The sequence below is a fragment of the Amblyomma maculatum genome, chromosome 8 (genome assembly GCF_055883805.1).
Source record: "Amblyomma maculatum isolate TAMU_Amacu chromosome 8, ASM5588380v1, whole genome shotgun sequence".
NCBI lineage: Eukaryota > Metazoa > Arthropoda > Arachnida > Ixodida > Ixodidae > Amblyomma > Amblyomma maculatum.
The window spans coordinates 102345491-102371775 of NC_139351.1; the positions used below are offsets into that span (position 1 = coordinate 102345491).

The window sequence follows — 26285 nt, forward strand, 5'->3', positions numbered from 1 at the left end:
CGTCGTCGTTTTAGTTTTTCATCCTGTGTGGAATGTAGAAAGTGGTCACGCAGTGTTTACGAGAGCCCAAATGCCTGTGGTACTCCGTGGACGTCTGAACCGCGGAATTTACTGTCGGCCACCGAGGCCTCGTGTAGCAAACACGTCCTCATCTAACAGCGCCACCAACCTTCGTCGTCGGTTTTTTCCGTTACCAAGGTTCGCCTCGGGCAGTGCTAAACCAGGCCCTGCACCGCTATGAGCTCACTCCGTTAAATATTGATGAATATCAGCAAATCATACACTTATCATAGCCGCCAGGTACGCGCGGTGAATTCTGAGTCAATCCTTTTCGCCTATCTTGACGACAGCGACCTCGTACGACGACGCCTCTTCGTTTCGCATGCCGGCTTGCTCGCTTTAGTCGAAAATGAGGCACCGTGTATGCCAGACTCAATCGTGAACGCGCGCCGAAGTGGACTTTTTTTACGGGACTGCCCCGAAGTGACGTGGCTTTTCAGTCTTTAATTCTTGGAACCACGTCCAAACAAGTTGCGATCGAGCGACGCGGAAAGGCCGAGTGACGTTACGTTCGCCTCGTAGAATTGTATATAGGCGCACACAAGGTCAAGAGCTTTCTCTATCGCTCGCTTCGTCGCCAGGCTCGGCTTTGGCCCGCTCTTTCTCCTATGTCGGTGCTTTTATTTTTTCTTTAATTAAGCTATAGCCACTTTTGTAATAGGTGGCAAACAAGCCTGGGGGGCATCTGTATTCAGCGGCCGGCTGGTGGTTGCCGTCATCTGGGCGACCTCCGAAAGATGGCCGTGAGAAGCGGGAAGAAAGCGGACTCGGACAAACGAAGCCAGTTTCGCGATTCTATGCAGTGCTTGTTCCGGAGAGTGAGAAAATGATCGAGGGTTTTGCTCGTAATCATCGGTAATCGCTGTGTCTTATGGCCAATGTCGGACCTTGAACGTCATCGTGTAACTGTCACGGTTCGAAAGCAGTAATACAGTGAAATGTTGAGCTAGTTAGTTACGCACGCACGCGCACACACTAACACAGAAAGAGAGAGAGAGAAATGGGGGAGGACGATGCTCTACGAATAGTGCTACGTAAATACCGTCACCGTGTGGCTGGCGCAGTCGAAAACAAGTGTTAGGTTGAGAACTGTCGTGGTATCCGACGGCATGTTAGTGGATTGAGGCCGTTTCTTTGACGGGTGTTTGGTAGAAACTGCCACCTCAATATATCACGCTCTACAGTTGCTTTCCTGTGCCACAGCGGCACATTCGAAATCTGTTAAGAGTGTTTCTGTGGCATCGCTCAAAAATGCGCTTGGCAGGTTGTGTTCTCATGACGTCCTTCTAAGCGTACAAGCGGAGGCGCAGAAGCTTTCAAAGCCTCCTTGTATCTGCGACAGAGTCCCTCTCCATAGATGCGCTCAGTGCAAAACAAGTAAAGAAGGGTGTATCCCTTCCAAAAAGATACAACATGTAAGATAGTACGCTCTCATGTTCACAGGCTGTCATGTCGAATGAAAAACGCGGCGGGACGTGCCGGTGTCCATGTAGTTTTTTTTTTTCTTTTTTTTAACTAGTAAGTGTTGTGTTTTCTGCTGGCGGACTGACGCCGATGAGCGTCCTTAACCACGTGTGGCAAAAAACACGAAAATTGCTTTGTATATTTCCAGTGCGGGATCGATGTACTATGGTTATATTTGGGAAATTGTATGCCGAGCAGACTGTTCATAGTTTAAACAAAATTATCCGCAAACACGTCAAGTTGCTATAAATGGGAACGGGCATTAAATACGCATTTTCAAGGCTTGCCCTTCTAAAACTCCACGCTTGCCCTTGACGGCATCCGCGACCGCGAGATCTGCAGAAACCGACTAGCAAGGGATATCCTTGAAGCGCTGATCATTCATCAGCCAGAGCCGGATTACTTAAGCACGCGTTCTGTGAGGGAGCCTTCTTGAAAAAAAAAAAGAAAAAAAAAAGAAATTGACTACATCGCTTCTGCTAAGCCCCCTACATTATTCCTGTCCGTAGTCTGGCTTGTCTCCATGGCTTGTGTTGCTTTTCATACCCTTCTCAGTATGCACGCAACTAGCAGTGTTCAAACATTTAGTTGATAGCCAACGCGTTGCATCGCATGCTCTTTTCTGGCCCTGTGGTATGCGCTTTGTTTTCAGATCTAAAGGTGTTCTAGCATGCTCAGGTATCCGGCCTAAAGCAGGCGCATACGCTCTGATCTGTTCTTCCCTGGCAACCGGGAGCCCATTGTGGAGACCGTCACGCCATGTGTAGTTCAGGTGGGGGTGATGCAGCTTCTCGGAAAAGAACTCGTAAGGCATGATCTGGCAACACTGGCTTCCCTTGCAAAATTCTCTTTATACACTCCGTAGACATCATTTAGGCAATCTATCAGACGTACGATTTATTCCGTGCTGCTCATGCGAGCAGCGAAGATCTCCGCAGGCTCATACCTCTATGCGCATTCCTGTGGGCATCCACCTACTTGCGCCATATTGTCTACTACACATAGTACTGTGCACGGTGGAAGACACACCGTGGTACTGTGTCACCGGAAACACTGCACGAAGAACACAAAAGGTCAATGGAATATTGTGCTCCGTGAAAAACCGATCACAACCTCGTGAATGCGGTGTATGGCGTACTGTACGACGACTGCTTTTTTAACTGCGGTCACAGATGCGTACCATGCCAGCCTGTATTTATTTTTTTGCAGATGATTAGAGGCTCCGTGACGGGGGCTTCTGCAGTGTAGGCGCCTGGCTGCTAAAACTGTTATGTAATAATTAAGGTACGTGCACAGGCTGAAAGGCCCTGTCATTGCCCAACAAAAAAGAAAATACAATCAACGGACGCACGAAGAGACCTGAAAAATGCTTTGTACGGTGTAGGACCACCGTGTCGGTATAGCACTCAACTGCCAAGCAGCAATCGATCGCAGGTCTCACGTTTACACCAAATCGCCCACAAGTGTTTTTTTTTTTTGTTTTGTTTAGCGTGAATGCACTACTTCAGGTGGTAAATCAGAATACAGGTAGACAGGGGGGAAGCCCAAACCTAGAAAAGAAAAATATCTTGACGAAAAACAAAACTCGCCACCAGTGACTTTCGAAGCCAGGCCGAAGCAAAGAGATCCGCGTGGCTGGCCACTGCATTAGAGCACTACCCCTTCTCCTTTTTTTTTTTTGTTTTGAATTCACTGTAATGAAAATAAACATATTCAATTAAGAACCATCAGGCTGCCGCACGTGACCGACGTAACCTGGCTAAATTTATTTTACTACTTTCAAGCATTCAATGTGCGAGAGCCAGTCAGATGGCGGATCCACAAGTTTGATTACTGCAGTATATCTTGCATTGCCTTAACGTGCTCTCTGACTGGCCGGGCATCAATATCTGCGTGACGCACCGGCGTCCTGTTTCGGGCCCAAAACCATTACAACGTCGCATGGAATGTCGTCCTGATTTTCAACAGGGGAGTACTTGATGACATGAAGGTCATGCGGAAAAACCTTATAAGGGTCATTTGAAGAACATCCCGGAATATAAAAAACAACCTTCGTCTAGCAGTCCAAGAAGTCATGCTCAATGGTCTCATTCTTTTTGCATAGAGAATAGTGCACTCTCCAAGGCACTGCATCGTCTCGGCAGCCGGTTTCTCTGTAAGCGTGGAAAGTTGCCAAAGTGCTAAATTCAACTAGTACTTTCTACTAGGTTTAGCCACGTTATCCTCCGCATTCTTTTTTTTTTTTTTTCCTGCAGATGTACCTACCTGCTCCCGTTTTTCGGTTTTGCATGATCTTTCGCATTTGCATGACGTCGGTTTTATCAGAAGCCTACGTGCTCTAGTGTAACACTCCTCGCAACTAGGCCGTTAATAAAATTCCGCCAAATTCTCGAACCTAAGTTGCAAGACCACTTTAACTGCTTTTTTTTTATTTTAAAATATTTAATCAAAAAGAGCGTATAAAAGCCCCAAGAGAACAAGACATTGACTACATACTGTTCTCTACACAAGACAGGTAAATTACAGCGCAAGCAGTACGTCGTCATCTCCATCCAAGCCACTCCGATACCCCCTATGCTATTTGGTTCGGTATCGTCGTCATCATCATCAGCCCGACTATACCCACTGCAGGGCGAAGGCCTCTCCCATATTTCTCCAATTAACCCGGTTCTGTGCTAGCTGTATCCACTTGACCCCTGCGAACTTCTTGACCTCATCCGCCCACCTAACTTTCTGCCGCCCTCTGCTACGCTTTCCTTCCCTTGGAATCCAGTTTGTTACCCTAAGAAACCATCGGTTATCCTCTCTTCACACTACGTGTCCTGCTCATGTCCATTTCTTCTTCTTAATTTCCGCTAAAATGTCGGTAACTTGAGTTATTTCTCTGACCCACTCGGCACGCTTCCTATCTCTTAATGTTACCCCTACCATTTTTCGTTCCATAGCCCTCTGGGTTGTCCTCAACTTAAGTAGAACCCTCTTGGTTAGCCTCCACGTTTCAGCCCCATTCGGTATAGTGACTAGTTATGCGGTCCAGGGACGTCATGAAGATTGCTTGCCGATAGCAAGGCTCGGCGTCGCTGTAAATCTGGACAGACGTCCCCGGAGCTTTTGTCGATGTAAAGGTAGAACGCATCGCGCCGAAGTCAAGCGGTGGCTGCTATTTACAGCCACTCTTAATGATGTATTCTTACAGCTATAAAACGTACCTGCTTTTTCCCCTAACTAATTTCCATCACTGCCGACACCTCTTCACGGCAACGAAATGGCCTAGCTTCTGACCTAAAATTTATCAGGCGCTTTTTGTTTCTGTCTTTACTGACTGATAACGTTCATGGATAGCCAAGCAGTAACACATTCGCGTGAGCCATTGAAGCCGCTATGACAGATAACAACAAACAACACAGTCGTGTCCTACACACTCGCGTGGACGTAGTGTTCTTTTCCCGCGCATCCCACTGACAGCGAACGACTGCCACTCCCTTTATTCTTGCGATCCGGCAACGCCTCGCTCGCAGCTCTCCTGGGAAACCGTTTTCCGCGAAATGTCGCGTTCTTTTAATGCGTTCTGCTCGGGCAGCGCGCCAAGTTATCCGGAGCGGCGCGCAGATAGCGATAACGAGATATCGACACACTTTTTCTTCTCCCTCTCCCGATTATGGGGAAGAGCACGGAGCAGGCGATTAAAGACGACCACCGTACCCTTGCGTCAGATACCGGGGGTATAATAACAGTACCAGACCATGCAGACGCCGGCTGCCCCTGATTCACCACCACGGCCGACGTGGCGTAAGACCCGCTAGAGCCAATCCGGGTAGAGTTCCCGCCACCCTGCCGCCGCTTTTACTGCTTGTAGGCGGAAATGGTCGCCTCCGTCTCTGTCCGTTTGTCTGTCTGTGCGATTTGCGCCGATGAGGCAATGCATTCATCACCAGAAAGTGACGGTTGTTCCTTGGGCAACGCAAGAGGAAACGACACGCAGGTCACCGCTGCTTGGCGGCCGAAGAAAAATAAGGTACAAGAAAAAAAAGAGACAGAATAAAACTCTTGCCGTAGCTTTTGTTCGTGGTGACTGACGATGGCTTTTTTTTATGTCCTTCTCTATCTTTTTTGTATTTAATTTCGTTGCTTTCTTAATTTCTCCTTAATTTTCCTTTCTATACCAAGCGCTTACTTTCGTTAGCTTTGTTTTAATACTTCCTTCATCTGTTCTTCGCTTCACCTTCCTGCCTATATCTCCCCGTTCAGTCTTTTTTACACATTGTTTTCTCTTCCTTCTCCACCCTTTTCTTCATAGGTTTTTTTTTTTTATTATTATTCTCTCGTATTGCATAATATATATAGGCCATTCGTCCTATTGCACTGTGGCCGAACGCAGTTGTATTTGTCGTGTGCACACGTTGTGTCACAACCAAGTCTAGAGTGCCTGAATATCGCTGACACTGTGTTTCAAAATTACTACGCGACGCTACGCATAGAATGTGTCATCCCTAATTGATTTGCTGTACACGTGACTGGACGTTTCGTCGTCAAGTGTTAATGAGGAAGAATTTTTTTTTTTTTTTGGCGTCTACAGGATGTGCGGACAGTATATGTCACTACGAGACTGTACGCGAGATATATAACGAAACTAAGAATGACGATCATTCTAACGACAACAAGGCAGTTAACAGAGCATCATTAACAATAAAAAGTCAACGTTGTGTACAGACTGCTAGTTCGATTCATGATAATCACGATAATGGTACTGAGATAACATGGATGACATAACGCACCTGAATGAGAATTTCGGTTACTTAAACCTGGTCAGGTTCCACTAGTCACATGATCAAGATGCTTATTTCATTTCATTTATTTACTCTCAGCGCCGTTCGATATTACAAAGAGGAGGGGGTAGTGCAAAAAAAAAGCAGCAAAAAAACAAAGAATACAGGTTTACTGGGTAGGTTAATGCAGGTGATCAAATGCAGCAGACTCGAGGCAGTCTTGTGCGGTGATGGACAAGACGGAGGAGGGAAGGTGGTTCCAGTCCGTGCTAGTTATAGGAACAACGGATTCGAAATAAATATAAGTGTGCAGCTAACTGGCACGCCAACTTTGACTCAGTGGTCCATGCGCCATGAGAAATAAGTAGGAGTACTGAAAAGAGATTGGTTCAGCTTTTCATTGGTGAAATAAATTTGGTGAAAAAGACAAACGAGAAATGCGACGGCGGAAATAAAGCTCAGGAAGGTTTAATGTTTTCTTCTTAAGTGTTACACTAGCCAATCAATAATAGTTAGGCAGGAAGAAACGACTAGAGCGATTTTGAATGGATTCGAGGGCTTGTATGGGTGATTTAGTGTGGGGATCCCAAACAGATGAGGCATACTCAAGTTTCGGGCGCCAAGAGACATGTAAAGAAGTACTTTCAGGGTCACAGGAGCAAGGGAAAAATTGCGGCAAAAGAAACTAAGCGTTCGGTTAGCTTTATTTGTAATATGTTCAACATGCGCTTTCCATCATATGTTGTTAGTAATGTATACGCCACGGTACTTATGATCAGATACAGAAGTTAAAGGAGAGCTATTGAGGAAATGGGCGCATGAAGACTGGTTAAACGTACGTGTTACTTTCATCGCTTCGCACTTACCAACATTTAGTTTCATAGACCAGGTGTGACACCAAGTGGAGATGTTATCAAGATCAGACTGGAGAGCAAGTACATCTGAGGGCTTAGATATTTGTCGATATGACACACTATTATCCGCGTAAAGCTTTATTTGTGAGTCAATGGAATCAGAAAGATTGTTAGTATAAATTAGGACGAGCAGAGGGCCTAGTACGGAACCTTGAGGAACAGCGGATGTTACAGGACTTACGGGTGAGTCACAGTCGTTAATGGTAACGTACTGGGTACGGCCCTCTTAAAAGCATTCAATCCACTTCATAACATTAGTATCGAGATTAAGTTTGCTAAGCTTGAAAACTAGAAGTTGATTTGAAACAGTATCAAATACCTTCGCAAAATCGATAAAAATGCAATCCACAAATGACGATGAATCCAAAACGGGTAGACGGTGCCACACTAGCATCAGCTAAGCCTACACAAGAAGTTGTGGACGTCGACATAGAATGTCAGCAAAATGAGCTGACGTGTCGTTATAGCAACATGCATAGACAAGAAGTTGTGGGCGTCGAAACAGCGCGACAAAATTTGCGAAATCAGAACTGGGCATGGACTTCGCAATTATTTCGCATTCCCGCATCTAAGGGGAGTTAAGTGCGCCCCTGGAATTTTTCACTGCGATAAGTAACTGAGGCTTCGTTTAGCGGTTGACCTTGGCGACGTTTTCTTGGAAAGAAAAGAAATAGACAAAAACGCGCACCCTGCTTTGGAATTTGCACTTGCAAGCCGATGGTTATCCCGATTATACTTCTCGTTTTGCACCCCAATTCCGGTGAACGTGCAAATGCCGACGCACCGTGTGTGTGTGTGTGTGTGTGTGTGTGTGTGTGTGTGTGTGTGTGTGTGTGTGTGTGTGTGTGTGTGTGTGTGTGTGTGTGTGTGTGTGTGTGTGTGTGTGTGTGTGTGTGTGTGTGTGTGTGTGTGTGTGTGTGTGTGTGTGTGTGTGTGTGTGTGTGTGTGTGTGTGTGTGTGTGTGTGTGTGTGTGTGTGTGTGTGTGTGTGTGTGTGTGTGTGTGTGTGTGTGTGTGTGTGTGTGTGTGTTTCACATACCAAAACATCGCGGATCCCGTGAGGCACGTAGAACAACGTAAACATTTGAACTAGTTTTGGGCTCCTCTATGGTTCTTCCACGTGCGCCGGAATCTCATTGATGAACACTTTAGGTTTGCACCTAAGCCTTGGGCCCAACACTCAATGCCATGCCTTCTCAGCACCAAGTCAAAACTGCTCGGAACCAGTATAACTATTATTGGTTCGAACATCTTATCAAGTTGCAAAAGCTTCCTTTTCACTTCACTGCTATATAATTGCAAAATATTTACGCTGTTGATGAGGTTAAGAAGCTCGCAGGGGTCAAGTGGATGCAGCTAGCACAGAACCGGGTTAATTGGAGAAATATGGGAGAGGCCTTCGCCCTGCAGTGGCTATAGTCAGGCTGATGATTGCTGATGATGATGATTGGCGCTGTGGCCTAAAGTCCTTCTGTAACACGTCCAGTACGTGTGAGGTTCATATTTCCAACTTCGATTCCCAGTTGAATCACCATGGCTTAATCTTACTTTTCTTTGTTGGTTCATTTTATGAGATTACTAAGGAGCGCCTTTGTTGGTAACTGAGTGTTTCGCGATATATAAACAGTGAGCATTTTATAGGTTGGTTGGGACACGAAAGAGCACTTCCGCTTCAATGTGCGCTAAACCTGCAGAGGTCTCTGTGCTCCCCTCGTTAGAATGGTTTTGTTGTATACCGTTATCTGTGTTCTCTTTATTCTATTTAAATGGAAAGAAGCGCAACCACGTCACTTGATTTAATAGCTAACAAAATGTGGAGAATGGCAAGGTGAATATTTTCGGCTGACCGAAACGTTCGCGTCTGGATAAATATGAAAGGAGATGGTTATGAACTCTAGTCAGAGAAAAAAGGTCGGTAATATGTGCAACGCTTGTCAAAGAAATCGCACGAGAAAACACGGGGACTTAACCCTCCGGATTTCGCTCACGGTTCTTGCACAACGTGTGATCGAACGCTTTATTTAAACAATTACGACACACTACTAAGTTCCCCGCAGGGGGCACCTGTTAAAGCAGGTGTTTGTGTGTTTTGTGCGACACCACGGACCCCGAGCACCCACGTTTAGTCGTGCGTGGCATCGCCGTGTCCGGGGAAAAGGGGATCCTGGTGGTTGAGCCGATGCCGAGTGTTCGGACCTTTAAGGCCCCTCGGCGGAGGCAACACACCACTTTGGCCCCAGCTTCACGTAGACGGCACCTCCGGGCTGACCCACCCGGGGGAAGTCGGCAGTCGTCTTTTCCTGTCCTCCCCTCCATCTTTCACTTTCCTATCTCCTTTCCTACAACTGTCCTGTCCTCTCCTCTCTTCTTGGTTTTTCTTTTTCCAGGCGGCTAGGGTTAACCTTGTGTGGCGTACCACCCTGAGTACCGCCATATTTGGTTATAGCTGGAGTGTACAGCTGGCATGGACTGGACTTGGTTGCAAGTTCCTGTCCTGCCCCCTTGTTGGGCTCCATGGTGGGTGGCTGGCACCTTGGCCGAACAACACACATATTACATGGCTTCTTCTACTGTAAAAACTCATCGCCTAAACAAAAAAAGGCGCACCGAAGAAATTGCAGAATTCCTGCAAAAACCTAAGAAAAGCTTCCCCAAATATCACGTCGTGCACTCCGAAGTTGAAGGAAAGCCGGCCCGAACTTTGTCCCCATTTCTAGTGTCAAAATGTTTCTCAGCTGTCCTTGGTCCGAAATACAAAGTCACAAAAATAGCAAACGGAGACCTACTACTTGAATTAAACGATGAAACACAGTATGCAAGGCTTCCAAACCTCCACTGCATTGGGGATGTCAATGTGACCATCACCGCCCATAGATCTTTGAACACCGTGCGTGGTGTAATCTCCGATAATGACTTACTCCACATAAGCGAGCAAGAAATGCTAGAAGGTCTTGCAGAACAAAATGTTATAAATGTGCACAGGATAACAATCCGAAGAGATGATAAAGCGATACCTACTAAACATCTCATTCTCACATTCAGCTCAAGCGTACTGCCAGAAAAGATCGAAGTAGGATACCTGAAAGTTGAAGTCCGACATTATATACCGAACCCCCGAAGATGTTTTAACTGCCAACGATACGGCCACGGATCACAAAGTTGTCGCAGTCGCAAAACATGCGCAAAATGTGCTTCGAAAGAACACCAGTCTGAAAACTGTGATGCCTCATCGCCACACTGCGTGAACTGCGAGGGGGATCATCCTGCCTATTCTAGATCATGCCCAAGTTGGAAGAAAGAAAAAGAGATCATCGCTATCAAAACTAAAGAGAACATTTCATTTACAGAGGCCAGAAAACGACTTGCACAAACTAATCTTTTTATATTCACTGGAAAACCAGACTATGCGGTTGTAGCGTCCAAGGGCGAGGCACTACACCGCAATCAGGCGTCTGCCAAGGTGTCTTCGGAACCTGAGGCAGGGCCATCCTGCTCGCCCCAGGCAGAAGCAGCAAAGGCTGCTCTGCCAGTTTCAAAAGAGGGCTTGCCGACCACGGAGTCGGTAGCCCGCAAGGTTTCCCCTACCAGGGGGAGACCTAAGAATCGGTCGTCCGTGCCTTCACCACGGACCCCCAGCGCCTCGGGTGAGGCGATGGACTTCTCCCCCAGCACTTCTGGGCTGCAGGGGAGGAGGCACTCACTTGAAAAAAAGGGAAAACCACGTATAACCCCTCCTGAAGTAAAGTAACTTTTCTTAATCCCCAAAATATCATAATGGCTTACATAGTACAGTGGAATTGTAGAGGTTTATTGAGAAATTACGCAGACATTACAGATATCCTCACAACCATGACACCCACAGCTGTGTGTCTTCAAGAAACAAACCTTGGGCCTCAGCACACAAATATCTTTAAAAAGTTCAAAACTTTCCGAAAAGATCGAACGCATGCTGGTAGGCTGTCAGGAGGTGTCGCCATAATAATACAACCTGATGTCCCTGCCAGACAAATACCACTCAAAACAAATCTTGAAGCAGTGGCCGTAACCATCATAAGCCACAAAACGATAACAATATGTTCCCTCTACATACCACCACAACTCTCAATTACACTACATGAATTAGAAGACTTGACTGAGCAGTTGACAGAACCATTCTTGATTGTTGGGGATTTAAATGGGCACTCCCTCTTCTGGGGAAGTGACCATACTGATACCAGAGGACAGATCTTAGAAGACTTTATACTTTTTAATAATATATGCCTTTTAAACACCGGCAAGCCGACGTATTGTTGCCCCAGCTCTGGAAAAATGAGCTGCATTGATTTAGCCTTCACATCTCTATCACTTTTTAATGACTTTAATTGGGATGTTTTAAATGACCCTCTGGGAAGCGATCACTTACCGACAGTTTTAAAGTTATCATCATCCACACCCATCATCCCATCGAGGCCACGGCGCTGGAAACTCCACCTCGCCGATTGGTCGGTTTTTAGAACGAACGCTGCGCTAGAAAAAGTATATTCTGAAGATTTGAGCGTAGAAGAAATAAATGAAAGGTTTATCGCGTGCATAATTTCAGCAGCACTATTATCCATCCCACAAACGTCACAACACGCAAGAAAGAAACACAAAGTATGGTGGACGGAGGCATGCAAATTAGCTAAAAAAGAACAAAACAAAGCATGGGGCATCCTCCGCAGATATCCGACACATGAGAACCTGATTAACTACAAGAAAGCCAAAGCCAGAGCGCGGTATGTCCGGAGAAATGCGGAGAAAACTTCGTGGCAAAAATATGTGTCCTCGATAAACAGCTCGTTGCCCTCCAAAAAAATGTGGGAACAGGTCCGAAAATTTACAGGAGATTTCACCCCTTATACATATCCTATGCTGACACCACCCGGAACACAAACAACATTAGAAGAACAAGCGAACATTTTAGCCGAACACTTTGCCAATGTGTCAAGCTCATCTAACTACACTCGCACATTTCAAAAGCATAAAACAACAGCAGAAAAGCAAAAGCTTCCCCTTCGGACAGGTGTAAATGACGACTACAATGCACTTATAACAATACATGAATTGAACAGAGCCTTATCTTCTGGCAAAAAAACAGCACCGGGACTTGACAATGTACACTACCAAATGCTCGCCCATCTCTCACAAGCCGCTGTAGAAGCATTGCTGAATTTTTTTAATAAAATATGGACGACTGGCAAAATACCAGAAGCTTGGAAAAAAGCCATAATAGTACCCTTTTTGAAATCAGGCAAACCCCCCACATGTCCTAGCAGTTACAGACCAATAGCCCTAACCAGCTGCATTGCGAAATCTTTTGAAAGCATCGTAAACATCAGACTAACCTTTTTTCTTGAATCCCGGCATCTTCTCGATATACATCAATGTGGCTTCAAAAAGGCATCATCAACAACCGATCACCTTGTCCGCCTCGAGAACACAATCCGGGAGGCGTTCAGCCACAGGCAGCACTGTGTCGGGGTCTTCTTCGACCTGGAGAAGGCCTACGACACCACGTGGAGGTTCGGTATCCTCCGCGACCTAGCAGATCTAGGTATCCGGGGCAGGATTCTGAGCTGCTTGAATGACTTCCTGACGAACCGTACATTTCAACTCCGTTTAGGCACAGTATTCTCCACGACTTTTGCACAAGAAAACGGCGTACCGCAGGGGTGTATTCTAAGCACAACTCTCTTTATAGTGAAAATGAACTCGTTATCTGCAATAATCCCAAAGTCCATAATGTACTCCGTCTACGTAGATGACCTGCAAGTAGCATGCACTTCCTCCAACATATCCACCTGTGAGAGACAACTACAACTGACACTAAATAAACTAGCTACCTGGGCAGACAGCAATGGATTTAAGTTCTCTCCTCAAAAGACAGTGGCCGTTGTGTTTTCATTGAGACGAGGCTTACAGAATTATCCCACGTTATACCTCAACCAAACCATACTACCAGTGAAACATGAACATAAATTTCTGGGTATCACATTCGACAAGAAACTTTCATTTCTTCCCCATATAAACAATCTGAAAAAGAAAGCAGCCCAATCACTTAACGTCCTAAAGGTGCTGTCGCGAAAACGGTGGGGGTCCGACCGAGCATGCCTTCTGCAAATCTACCGCTCCGTGGTGCGCTCTAAATTAGATTACAGTTGTATAGTATATGGTTCAGCTAGGACATCCTATTTAAAACGACTAGACCCGGTACACAATCTTGGATTACGGTTAGCAGTTGGCGCGTACAGAACATCCCCAATAACCAGCCTCTATGTAGAAACAGATGAACCTGCATTAAAGGACAGACGATGCGCCCTAACATGTGCATACATCCTGAAACTTCGTTCTCAACCAAAACATCTATGTCATTCAGTAGTCACGGAATGTCCCTCTAGGACAGCCTTCAACAACAAGCCCCGGTTGATTAAGCCGCTTCTCATGCGCTTCGAACAAATGTGCCAAGATTTAGACATTAGTGAATTGCCAAGTATTGCCCCAAGAAATAAACCACTCCCACCATGGTACACCCTCCCAGCAGTTTTCGACCTCACACTAACGCAGTTTCAAAAAACACGCACACCACATGAGCATATATCACAAGAATTCCTTGCATTAAAAGAAAAATATAAAAATTGCATTGCATTTTTTACAGACGGCTCAAAAACTAAAGGCTATGTTGGCAGTGCAATAGTACAAAATAACACAGAGAAAATAACACGACTACCCCAGTGTGCATCAGTTTTTACAGCCGAATGCTACGCAGTCTGTGTTGCTGTGGAGAAAATATTGGATAAGAACATCAAAAACAGCATCATCTACACAGATTCATTAAGCGTCATCAGTGCAATAAACTCCAAAAATGCTGTTCAACCAATGATAGGAAACATTATACACAACATAGTAAATATCACAAGAAGAAAACATACTATCAAATTCTGCTGGGTACCCAGTCATGTTGGGATAAAGGGTAATGAACGAGCAGATGTATGCGCAGCAAGTGCGAAAAATTTACAAATAAAGCAAATCAACATGCCACACAGAGACGGAATGAACTTAGTACGTACGAAATTACGAGCTAAATGGCAGGCTGATTGGGAAAGCGAAGCAGAGAACAAGCTTCACTCCATAAAGCCCATATTAGGAGAATGGCAATCATGTGAACATCAGAAACGTTTCATTGAGGTAATTTTATGTCGTCTGCGCATAGGCCATACACACATAACACATAACTTCCTACTAACGAAAAAAGGCAAACCTGTATGTGAAATGTGTAGACATGAGCTAACAGTAAATCATATTTTAATCTCATGCTCACAACTCGAGGAGCACAGGAACAAATATTTTACTGTATTTTACAAAGAACACATCCCATTTCATCCCGCATTGCTTTTAGGCCAAGAAGCACTTGTTGATTTTTCACTTGTTTACGGATTTTTAAAGGAAGCCAATGTTTTAAACCAAATCTGAGCATCATTACTGTAGCCACTTGATCGTCTAACCTTGCGGTTGGCGCATGATAGCCACAGTTGCTTATGCGCCAAAAAACTCCATATAACTAACTAACTAACTAACTACTAAGTTCACCGTGGACAAATACTAGAAGCTTTCTCGTTGGTATCGCTAGCAACTGTGAAGTTCTCGATGTCTTTTTACCACTCATATTTTCGACCGCAACAACAAGCAAACCTTAAAGAAAAACGAGTAGCGCGCTACATGTCAGCAGAGGGGTCCGGTAATCCGAGGAATAACCGATTTCGATCTATAACGGGGGGTCTTCTAGAAGGTGGCGCACACGCCTGCGGAGAGGCAGTGGTCAGCCGCACTGCGCCGCTGAAGCTTACCAGCAACGTCTTTGTTTTATCCAGTTATAAAGACTGACACAGCCGGCCGTGCGCCGAGCAAAGTTCTATGCCAGCGTTTCCCTGCTGAAAGAGTTGTATGATGCAATAGCCTCATACAGCGTCTATTACACAATTTCATACACAATACCTCCACAACGCCATGTCGCGGTGGTACAGAGGAGGGCGCTCGACTGCTGTGCCCAAGGGTGAGGAACCGAATCCCGGCCGCGGCGGCCGTTTTCCGATGGAGGCAAAAAGCAAGCCACCCGTGTGCTGATGCGATGTCAATGCACGTCAAAAAACCCCAGGAGGTCGATATTTGCGGAGCCCTCTACTACGGCGCCTCTCATAGCCTGAGTCGCATTGGGATGTTAAACCATGGTTAAACCCCATGAATCCATGTCAGCATTCAAATATTACTCAAATATCATACATTATCGTAGAAAATGTTTTTCAAAATTTATAGCGACGGTAAGAGATGTGACTGTAATCATGCAAACGTCATATTTCATACTTCGCCATATATTGCATAATATATTTGCTATAATTCATGACATTCTATGACAGAATCTCTAGGAGGTTATTGTACTGCACAGCTTTCTTCAATAAGGAACTGGCATCCCGGTATAACGCCCTGACCATTTAGTGTGCATTGTTTTGCCGGTAGTTTTCATTCCTTTCAATTAGCGATGTCTTCGCGCAGCCGCTAGAGCGGATGTTGGTCGACAGTTGGACTAGAGTGAAGTACTAGAAAAATTCCATTTTGGCGTAAGATTTCTAGGCACGTTGCAGAACGCCTTGGGGAAAACCGTGTTAAATTCCGTGTGCCTGTCACGGTGTCCCTGACGGCTCGCTTTAACGGCGTCATATCGTCTTGATTCATCTAAGCTGTTGGTGTCTAGAAGCACATACTATCGCGCGGGAGAACGCTGGCAAAAAGTTGCCGCCGTGCGTACAAGTACACATATTGGAATTAGAGTTAAAGTATTGTTCGGTTGGGGCGAAATTCCCGGTTCTTCCATATCTCCGGAAGGCCGCGGAAGCAGGCTTGACGAACAGCACGGTGTTTTCGCCCCTGCTAGGGATCGTTGTCTCAGATGTTCAGAAACTCAACAAGTGGTGACGGGAGTGTGCTTGGCCTTCTGGCACGGAAAAAGAGTGGCTTAGGGCCACATATTTGGCTGAGTGAGGATTTGCCTCTGCAAAAGCCTGAAAAGGAGCTCGACTCTATGAGGACCATCTGCAAAGCCCACGTTGTCCACAGTCCGGACCCATTTCCCGTAACGCTATCATACCGGCATTAATCCCTTTTCCTGAAATCCTATGTTCCTGACAACTATCCAGGGGAGTTTGAGGTGCAATTTATCCGGGCCAGCTGTCTACTTATAGCTTGAAGTCGCTCTTTTGTTTTCTGAGTTCGGGAGAGTCAAAACTATCCTGTCCTCCGAGACAGAATTATTTGTGTCATTGGCTGCGAGCCTGTGATGCGAATGTGACACATCTAGGCGAAGAATTATTTATTCACTTATTTATTTAAGCTAGAACTAGAAGTTTGTTTCACTTAACCCGCGAAATACTTTATAAACGCGCTCTTTGTTTTTTTCATATTTTACCTCCAGCTACAATCTGCGTTTTATAGTCTAACCAGAACAAATGGTGTGTTTTCTCCCTCCACCCCCCCCCCCCCTCTCCTCCCAGAAGAAAAAAAAAAGAATGTTTTCTTAACGTTTGGTGCCGCACACAATGATGCCTATTCTAAAACATAAAAATGGTCTCGCCTGTGATATTGATAGCCTTCAACTTTGCTATTCAGTTATGCACACTAAGTCCAAAGATAAGATAGTTGATTATATAGCTTTATTTAATTAATGCTGTTTCTGTTGTATTCGCCACATAAATGCTGTCCGCCCTACCGTACAGTCAACCTGCGTGCATAGATGTTTTGTTGCAAGCAAGATCTGTATTGAATAGTTTGAAAAGCTCGCTGTGTATGCACCGCATGCTCCTACGAAACTCCTTTCTTTCCTTCAACTTTTCATTCGTTCCACCTTGCCTTTCCTTTCTTCCTTTGTTCCTCCTTTCGCTCTTTTTTTTACTTCCATTCCTAACGCTTCTTCGCGCCGTGGAAATTAAGTCTGTGTAACTACGGTGTGCAGCGCCTAATGGACCCGACCGTTCCCAGAGCCGGGCGTAATTATCCAGATTATGGCACAAGTACCGGCCGGGGCACAGGGTCGAGGATTTAGCGCTACGCGGATTAGCGAGGATTAGCGCGTAGAGTGCGCAGTGCGCCAGCACCTGAGCGCGAGCATTAAGGCCCGTGTTTGCATAATGCACCGGTGTGTGCGCCAGCTATGTTCCAGGCTAGCGGTCACGTGACCAACGCTGCGCAGGGTCGGGGCGGAACCAAGAGTGTCACCAATGTTTACGCTTCGGTGATTGGCTGCGCGGGTCGCCTTGTGCTGGGTGGTGCCTGTGTGGTCTGCGTGTGAAGTTCTCGTTCGTGCTTAGCGTAGTTTGATTCGTGGGACGACGAATGTGAATTTGAGATGTTCCAGTGCTTTGTGCGGGGTGTGCTCCGTTTGTCGGGAATGCAAATAGAACCCGCTCAGTGCTTGCGCAGACCGGCGAGTTCGCTGTTTCGTTGTAAGCGTGTTTGTGGGACCTGTATTCAAATGATTCCGCATGTATCTGTTATTGCGCTCGTCTCAGATGTCGCGCGCTACGTCTGGGTTGTATACGTCGTCGTCGATTTTTCATGCTTCCTTCCTGTGAATCCATGGGCATGGTGGAGGCGGAGCCTCTGACTGGTGTATCTATTTCACTCGCGTCTGTTCGTCCTTTCGGTCAATTATTTTGTTCATGATCGTCCTGTGTGCTGCAGTTATGCCAGATTAGACACCAGCGAAACCAGCGTCCATAAAATATGATTGACGATATTCTCGACCATTTTAGACAGACCTTCGATTATAGAGTGCGATAAGCCTTCGGCATTATGCATCTTTCTTTAAACCTTTAGGCAGGGGCGCAAACTTAGATTCCGCTTGGTATTTCTCATAACAAGTGTTCCTGCAATGTTGGGCCTCCTGCAATTGCGTAGCCTACAGTGTGTCAAAACTGCTTCCCTTGTTGAATTCGTAGCACTTGAAATGGCTGCCTTTTCAGGCTGAGATTATTATTATTTTTTTTAAATTTCAGCGCTTGCTTTTTGCAGATCATTTCCTGCTGCTAAGAATATACCTATAGTGCTTTTTTTTTTCTTATGATGCCCTCGGATATAGCTGACAACGACTAATTAAAGCTCAGCTACGGCAGATGTTACCTCGTGCGGGATTAGCACCTTATCTACTAGTTAGATTACAGTGGCTTTCTTCAAGGGCATTTTACTTCTTCGATCGCATTATTTGTTGCATAAATAACTAGTTATCTTTGTTTGAGACGGGATTTTTTTTTTGAAATTTGGGTCTGAGATTGTTTTGAGGCTTAAGAACTTTGTCATCCTGAGTTGAAGGCAGCGCAAGACGTCGTGTCTTGCTGCTCCTGCTCGTTTTTTTTTTTTTTTTTTTTTTGTTTTGTTTTCGGACCATATATTATCATCCGCAGCCACTGCTTTAGAGAATGCATTGTAATATTTGCGACATAAATTTATCAATAGCGTAATAGTTATCTGCTTTTCGGAAGAACGGAATTTTCCCTCCCTCCGTCTGCGTGGTGTAATCGTCTATCACGGGTGCTTGATTGTCCTTGACTGTGCAGGCCTTCTGGTGCTGTGCGTGGCGTCAATGCGCGGTGCCCTGATGCCCAAGCAACTGCCGGGCTTCCGCTGCGACGACCCGCACATCCGCCACCCGTTCCGGGGCGACACCGTCACGCTCACGCAGATACTGGCACTGGTCATCGTGCTGCCTGGACCTCTGGTGCGTATATCTGTCTGGACGCCATTATTATACGCGCTGTATGTGCCCCCTCACACAGGTCACGGCGCTGAAAGGGATGGACTTTTAACGCCTGAGAATCAGAGAGGCCACATGATGGCGTTGTCGCCACTGTAGGCAGTCGAGTGACAGTTCTATTCCGCTCATCAGTGCTTCCTTATGAGAGATGCCGCTGATATCCGACACGTGCCGAAGCGGGCGCCTAACCCTCATAGGTATACTTGCCCTTACGGCTCCTGTCGTAAGAGATCGCGGGAACGCGCTGCTCTCCACCCTCCAGCCTTAGTGAATTTCGGCCCTAATTACGCGATCACTATCAAAGAAGTGCCCTAGAGTACTTTCGCAACGTCCACGTGGCTCAGACTCACGAAGCATGCACATTTCAATATATGACCGCACACTAACCGACGCTCGTCCGCTTAACGTCTTTCTCTCGTGTCCCGCTGTGATGTCTCAGTGGCTAAGACGCTGGACTATGCTGGCCTCGGCTGCGAAACACAAGGCGCCAGCCTACTGTGCTGTGCCAGTGCACGCTAAAGAACCCCAAGTGGTTGTAATTTCCGGAGCCCTCCACAACGCGTCGTCGCTCATAGCCCAGGAACGTTTCCTTGTTTTTCCGCACATGGAGCCATGCTTTGCGTCACTCTGTGCAGTTGTTCCTGGTGGAGCGCTGGGCGGGCAGCCCCGTCCGCTGGCCGCTTGTCCGGTCGGCGCTGCGCCATTACGTGCTCGGCCTGGAGCTGGTCTCCGTGGCCATCGAGGTCGTCAAGTCGCTCGTCACCAAGCCTCGGCCGCATTTCCTCGACTCGTGCCGGCCCGACTGGGACAAGTTGGACTGCTCGCAGGGGTATGCCCTCTTTTTACACTGCCTACATGTATCGGGACAACATTCTCACTTTCCCCATGTCGCCTATGGATCGAGAGCAAGCACACTTAGGGGAGGAAGGAAAAACTATAGTAGCATGAAAACAAGGCAATCTTGATGCTATGTATGCGAAATATAGCGAAGTTCTATATATGCATAATGAATATCACTTAGGGACTTTAAGATCACAATTTACTTTTATTGTTTATCATTGCACTGGACAGTCTCCGGGTGCAATGCAGTTCCAAGCTGTGGCCCCGTCGACGAGCAGTACGTGTTGTGTTTGTCCGCAGTGTCGACCGTTGTCGGCGTGTTCTCTCGTTGACGTGTTCTCGGTGTGTTTCCTGCAGCTTGGTGACACAGTACCAGTGCGCCACTGAGGAAGCCTGGACGCTGGTCGACATATACAAGTCATTTCCATCTGGTCACTCGGCACTCGGCTTCTACCTCTTCACCTTCGTCGCGGTGAGGACACTGGTCGCTGTTTTTGCGCCTCTGTACACCACAGCGCCTAAAATTGAAGCGCTTTGTGAAAACCGTTCAAACAGGAAATCCGAGACGGCCATGCATTCGTCAGGGTCATGCGTTCGTCAGTAATCTAAACCTTGCCATATCGTTTCCTATTAATGGAAAGTACACGACCAAACGTACAGTACTCACGGATTGAAATAGGACACTCGGAGCGCGTGGCCGTCGCTGCATGCAAGGCACTGTGGTAAACAACAGGCCGGCTTATTGGCGACCGGAAGGAGCAGTTCTGCTTTTTAGATGTTCTCCCCCTCGCGCTATACCACAATGCAGCACCTTGGTTCCATGAGCATCCACGGGCGGCGCTGCATGCAGCGACGGCCACGCGCTCCGAGTGTCCTATTTCAATCCGTGAGTACTGTACATTATTATACGCGATTGTGGTTGCAGGAAAAGCAGGTTATTTAACGTAGTGCCTCAAAATAATCTTATATAGTGTCAAGAATGCTGTAGTCAATATGCGTACGCATAGCTTTAAGAGGACGGTGGCATAAACTAAAAGTTCTACCGGGCAATAACCTCACAAAATCGCAGACTCTCATACAGTGGACATCATTATCATAAATTATTTCGCATAATATGGTAAGTACAAGAAACTATGAGATCTAATGCAATTATATGCGATTTGTATGTGATTTCTTATGCGAATTGAGTGAGATTGTGTGAGAAAATGTGAGGTTATTGACTCATACAATTTTTTCGGTAGCTTTCTACTAAATGTGATCGTAGGCAGCAGCATATAGAACACTAACACACGCGTGAGGCGTCATCGTTCAAAGTGTGCCTCTTACTGCTCCCTTCACCGCTTTCTGTTCCTTTCTGTCTGCCCGCAGGCGTACTGCACTGTTCGGCTACCGTCGCTGGCGTCTCGGTGGTCGCGGGGCGGCTGCCGGCTCCTGCAGCTGTGCCTCTTTCTGCTGGCTTGCGCATGCGCGGCGTCGCGCATCTACGACCGTAGGCATCACCCGGTGGACGTGGTCACGGGAGGACTGCTAGGTGTTCTCGGAGGACTGGCCACCGTAAGCGACCTTGTCCTCCTCACTACTATGCTCAGCCCCTATATCGGGTGGATGACGAAACGCGTGCTCTGCCTTTCGGTGGAGTTTGGGTGCCGGGATTCCGGATGCATTCAGAACAGCACGACAGCGGTGCAAGGCAACATATAAGTGTTGCAGATTGACGCTCAAATATCTGTTTCCTTTCGTCAGAGTTAAAATTTAGTTGTGCCCATAATTTCCTCTTTAAACGGATGAAGTCACGTTTTTCTAGCAGCTTTCCAACGCTTTTTTTTTTTTCGTCAGTTTGCAGCGTTCTTTTTTGATTGCCTCATTTGCTCAAAATCATATGACGGCGACTACCGCAGTATATATCATTGATGATGGGTGCAATGACAGAGGGCATTGGCATTTATTATGAATCACGTGATTTCCCCATCACGTCATCGCGCGACACTACACCGTTTTGTCTGCATACGGCAATGTCCTCACTTCTCAACGACCGGACAGTGGTTGTAGCGACCTTATTTTCTGAACTAGACACGGTTGCGTTCGTGGTCGCTCCACACAAGAGGACGATGCGCTTACGGTGAACTCTCTCATCGCTTTAGCGAAGACGACGTAGACTTCACCGGCAGACGTGGTCGTGACTTTGTTCCGAAGCCAATCTGTCGCAGAGTGAAATCCCACGACAAGAACCTCGTTGTGTCATCGCCATCATCTTCTCCAGCCGGAGAAGCGAAACTTACCGCTTCCGATGCAATCAACACCGCCTCTCCCTTGCACTCTTTCCGGTGCAGACCTCGTTGTCCGCGTTTCCGACAGTTCTTGGTCATCAGCGGCCGGCGTATCAACTCTGTCATCTCGTTGGCGGATGCCTTCTCCCCGTTCGGTCGTCTTACACGCTCCCCTCCTTCTTCCTTTCCTGCGAAGAACCGGGGCTCGACACCACCGGCGTCATCGTCATCCCAGCCATTCTCGCCTTTCCCTCAAACTTCTCGTCGTCGCGCCAACGGCTTTTCGGCCTCGGCTCCTTTGTCACTGCCGCAGCGCGATAGGCCATTTTTCATGACGTCAGCAGCTTCTACTGCTCTTTGGTCATGATATTTCTGATATTTCTTTTCCTACGCCCTCCCTTCGTAACCCCGTGGACGACAACCCATCCAGCCAACGTTCTCTTGTCAAATAAGGGAATATATGGAACAAAAAAAAAAGAGCAAAAAAGGGAGTTTCATCTATAAGCGGATTGAGGAGACTACTCTCTGGTGGCGCTTGGATTCTTTCGCCTCTGCGGCCCCAAAAGCAGCAGGGCGGGCGCGCTTGCGAAGCTTATACTCTTGCTACTCACCCGACAGCGGCGGTGGTGGTAGATCCTATTGGATCCTGCCCTTTGCCAGTCTTTACTTTTTTTTTCTCTTGAATTTTTCTTCACTTATTCGTCAACTCGATCTTCTCATCGTCGCTGCCAAGTCCATGCTTGCTTCCTATCTTCCCCTTTTCCTTTTTAAACCTTATTTTTCGTCGGGCTCTTAAGTGAGTCTCGCGAGGTGTTAGGAAACCCTAGAATTTCCTTCCGAAGTAGGCGGGCTGCAGGACGGTGCTATTATATATACTCTGAGACCGCAAACGTGGGTGCGTTTTTTTTTTTTTTTTTTTTTTTAGTTTTTGCACGATGCACGTTGGAGCTAAGGGATGCGGGTCAAAATATGCGGATCTAAATATGTAAACCTAGAGGGTCCGCCACTCTACTTTCTCGCTCGTTCCTTCGTCTTTGCCGCCAACTCTCTCGTTTTTCAATGCAGTTCTGTCTTGGAAGAAAAAGGAAAAGAAAACAAGCGTGTTCAGAAATAAGAAGTAAAACTGAAGCATAGAGAATAAATATCCAGCTGACAGAGAAGAAAAGAGCAAACGAAAAATTATCGCGACTGCTACAAAGAATGGAAGAGAGAGCGCCACTGTCTACGTAAAGAACCGGTATCGGACAAATGGACAGGAGCAATGGCCCGCACAAAAGTCAGACAGCCTCATTTCTAATTTTTTTTTTTCTCTCTCTTATCTTATCTTCCCTTTCACCATAGCCCCGCGCGACGTGTCCGCAAAGCTGTTAGGAGGGCGCAAATGTCGTAACCGCCGCCTGCACCATTGGGCGGACAAAGGAGGCGCGAGAATGAAGCGAATGGGAGGGGGGAAAAAAAGAGGGGAGGGGGAACACGAAAAGAGATCACGGATATCGAGAAGGAAACGAAAGAAGAGAGAAGAGGAAAGGAAGGAAGAGTAAGAGAGAGGGTGTTGGTAAGACGGTGAGATGAGAGGCAAAGCAGGAAAGCATGAAAGGGGGAAACGGTAAGTAATCGCGAGCGAGCGGAGGGGGAGCTTCGCTATCTTCAGAAAGATACGAAGATGTCTGCTTTCCTTTTCTCCATTTCGGAACCCCTCCCGCAAATTCCCTTTCCCTGCAGGGATGTAAACAGGAAAGGAGTGCGAACGAAAAAAAGAGTGATCTAGATTTCTTGACGGGCGAAAATATACTGCTTGCGGAGGATGATGGAAAGTAAGAAAGAGAGACACAGGGGTGGGACAAACGAGCTGTGCGGCGGTATATACAGAAAAGGCTCGACAACCAGCCCCCTTGTCTGTGCACCGACCACGTCCGTCCATCGGACGCCTGACGGTCGTGGTCCGATCGGAACTGCGGTCTGTCGGCGATCATAGATCACCCAGTTTTCTAACGGCGGAGGCGGTTTCCTATTGATTTCGAATCGACGCCGCAACGCGAACCGTTGTGCCCTCCGTGTCCAGTTGTCTGTAGAAACACTGCAGGCAGCCCCTGCCAGAGGAATAGGGAGAACGGTCCAGTTTTCGTGCGTGCGTGTGTGTGCGTGTGTGTGCTGTGTGTGTGTGTGTGTGTGTGTGTGTGTGTGTGTGTGTGTGTGTGTGTGTGTGTGTGTGTGTGTGTGTGTGTGTGTGTGTGTGTGTGTGTGTGTGTGTGTGTGTGTGTGTGTGTGTGTGTGTGTGTGTGTGTGTGTGTGTGTGTGTGTGTGTGTGTGTGTGTGTGTGTGTGTGTGTGTGTGTGTGTGTGTGTGTGTGTGTGTGTGTGTGTGTGTGAACTTTTAAACAGTGTGGTTCTGCACGGGTAAGAAGAAAATGAGAAAGCAATATCACAGCTATAGAACCCGTCCTCCTTCAGGCGGGTTTGTGACCAGCTTTTTTTTCCAATTCTTGTTTTCTTTCCCTTTTTCCTTCCCTTCCTTTTCTTTCTTCCGTGTTTGTCATTATTGTCGCTCTAATTTTCCCTCGCACAATCGACGGGCGGACAAACGTAAAAGGCCCCTCTGACCTCCTCCTCCTCCTCCTCCCCCCCAATTTTCCCAATTCCCGGGAGGCGCCCGTCTCGTGCATTTCAGCCGCCACGCTGCAGCTGCAGTACCACCACCACCGCGAGGATTCATCTTACTGTTTAATGGCTCCGGCCCCACGCACATCCCAAAGGCCTCGCTTGGTAGCACTCTTTCTCCGTTTTTTTTTGTTTTGTTTTGTTTTCCTTTATAACAGCCAGCGGGTTACGCACGACGGTGGATAAAAACAAAAGCTAGAAAGAGGAAAAGCACAAACTACTTTATATATAACGACGGCCCGCCGTCCGGGCCTTGCGGCGCGCGTGTTCGCTTTAATCTTCTCATTTCGCGGGAACTCTGTTTTGTCACCCCCTCCTATCCACCTCCTTCTGTTGTATCCTCTGCTGGTTTATATCTTTCTTTTCCAAGCGTCGGGTTTTCCAGCTGCGTTTCCCTCGCTGCACTGGTACTTTTTATTGCTCTGTATCTAAATTTCCTTTTCTCAACTTTTTGTGTCGCTGCTCCCCCACTACAACGCCACTTTCCTCATTCGATGTGATTTTTTTTTTTCTGTTCCTATGTTTCAGTCGGGGCTTGTACCACTGATATTACTGCACGGTCACAGCGCAACAGCCTTGATCGAAAGAAAACCACATTATAATCGTATCCCGCCCAATGAAACTAGCTTATCAGCCTTCATTTCTTGTTCTCATCCGCCCGAAAAGCACTTCTCTATCTCATTTTTCTTGACAACCTTTACCTTTTTTTTTTTTTTCATCGGGCATAGAAATAAAGGAAAGGGGAAGAGCGGCGAGGCGATTTATGTCCGTCGTCCGTATATAACGTCCCTTAACGAGATTAAATCCCATTTCGGGGCAGCGCCATTCCCGGCCTGTCTCTTAATGCGGATCTTCTCTGAATCGCCAATGCCCACCGCCGTTGGCTGTCTCCGTCTTGGTGATCCGTCCTTGTGCCATGACGTAGTATATACCCTCGTAAGCCCGGAAAAGCCGTTCCGGTCACTGCCCCTCGAAGGCACGCTAGACGGCGCACGTATAAAGGGGGCCCTTCACGGCGCATGCGCGTAATGCTATTTCTTTACTATATACTCCGTTTCTGTGCTTGTATATATTCTTTTTCAGAATGCTAAATCCTCTCGTTGAGTTCTCACATTCCTTGGCGCAGTGTGGACACCAGGCTTGTTCAAAAGCTCGGATTTAATACTGAACGTCTCTCGGTGTATAGCGCGAACCACGGTGTCTGTTTTTCGTTTCTCGTGCCTGCGCATATTGCGCTAGAGTGTTTTGATTGCTATTACGTTTTTTCTCCCGACAGCTCGCGCGTTGTCAGCTGTAGAAACTGGCGGTAGACGAGCGACTCGCATAGACTGACAGGCAAATATTCTAGACTGGCGTAGGCAAGCATGCCCAGCAATGTAGGCAATTTTTCGTCTTTTCTGCGTCGCGTGTCTGCCACCTTGAGACTCTTCGGTTTTTCATTGATTAACCGAAGCGCAGAAGGCAGACGTGTTGTTCAAAACTACACAGCAAGTCTTTCAGAGG

General features: G+C 46.9%; 1 protein-coding gene across 2 annotated transcripts in view; it reads left to right on the top strand.

The window, feature by feature from the left end:
• LOC146182035 (phospholipid phosphatase 3-like) overlaps nucleotides 1–26285 on the top strand; it is a 53207-nt gene that overhangs the window by 15113 nt on the left and 11809 nt on the right. For both annotated transcript variants that reach the window (XM_084577034.1, XM_084577035.1), the window contains exons 3-6: nucleotides 18822–18982; nucleotides 19654–19847; nucleotides 20216–20330; nucleotides 21227–21412. In XM_084577034.1, the coding sequence (XP_084433160.1) occupies nucleotides 18822–18982; nucleotides 19654–19847; nucleotides 20216–20330; nucleotides 21227–21412 (656 nt within the window). The remainder of the gene's footprint in view (nucleotides 1–18821; nucleotides 18983–19653; nucleotides 19848–20215; nucleotides 20331–21226; nucleotides 21413–26285) is intronic.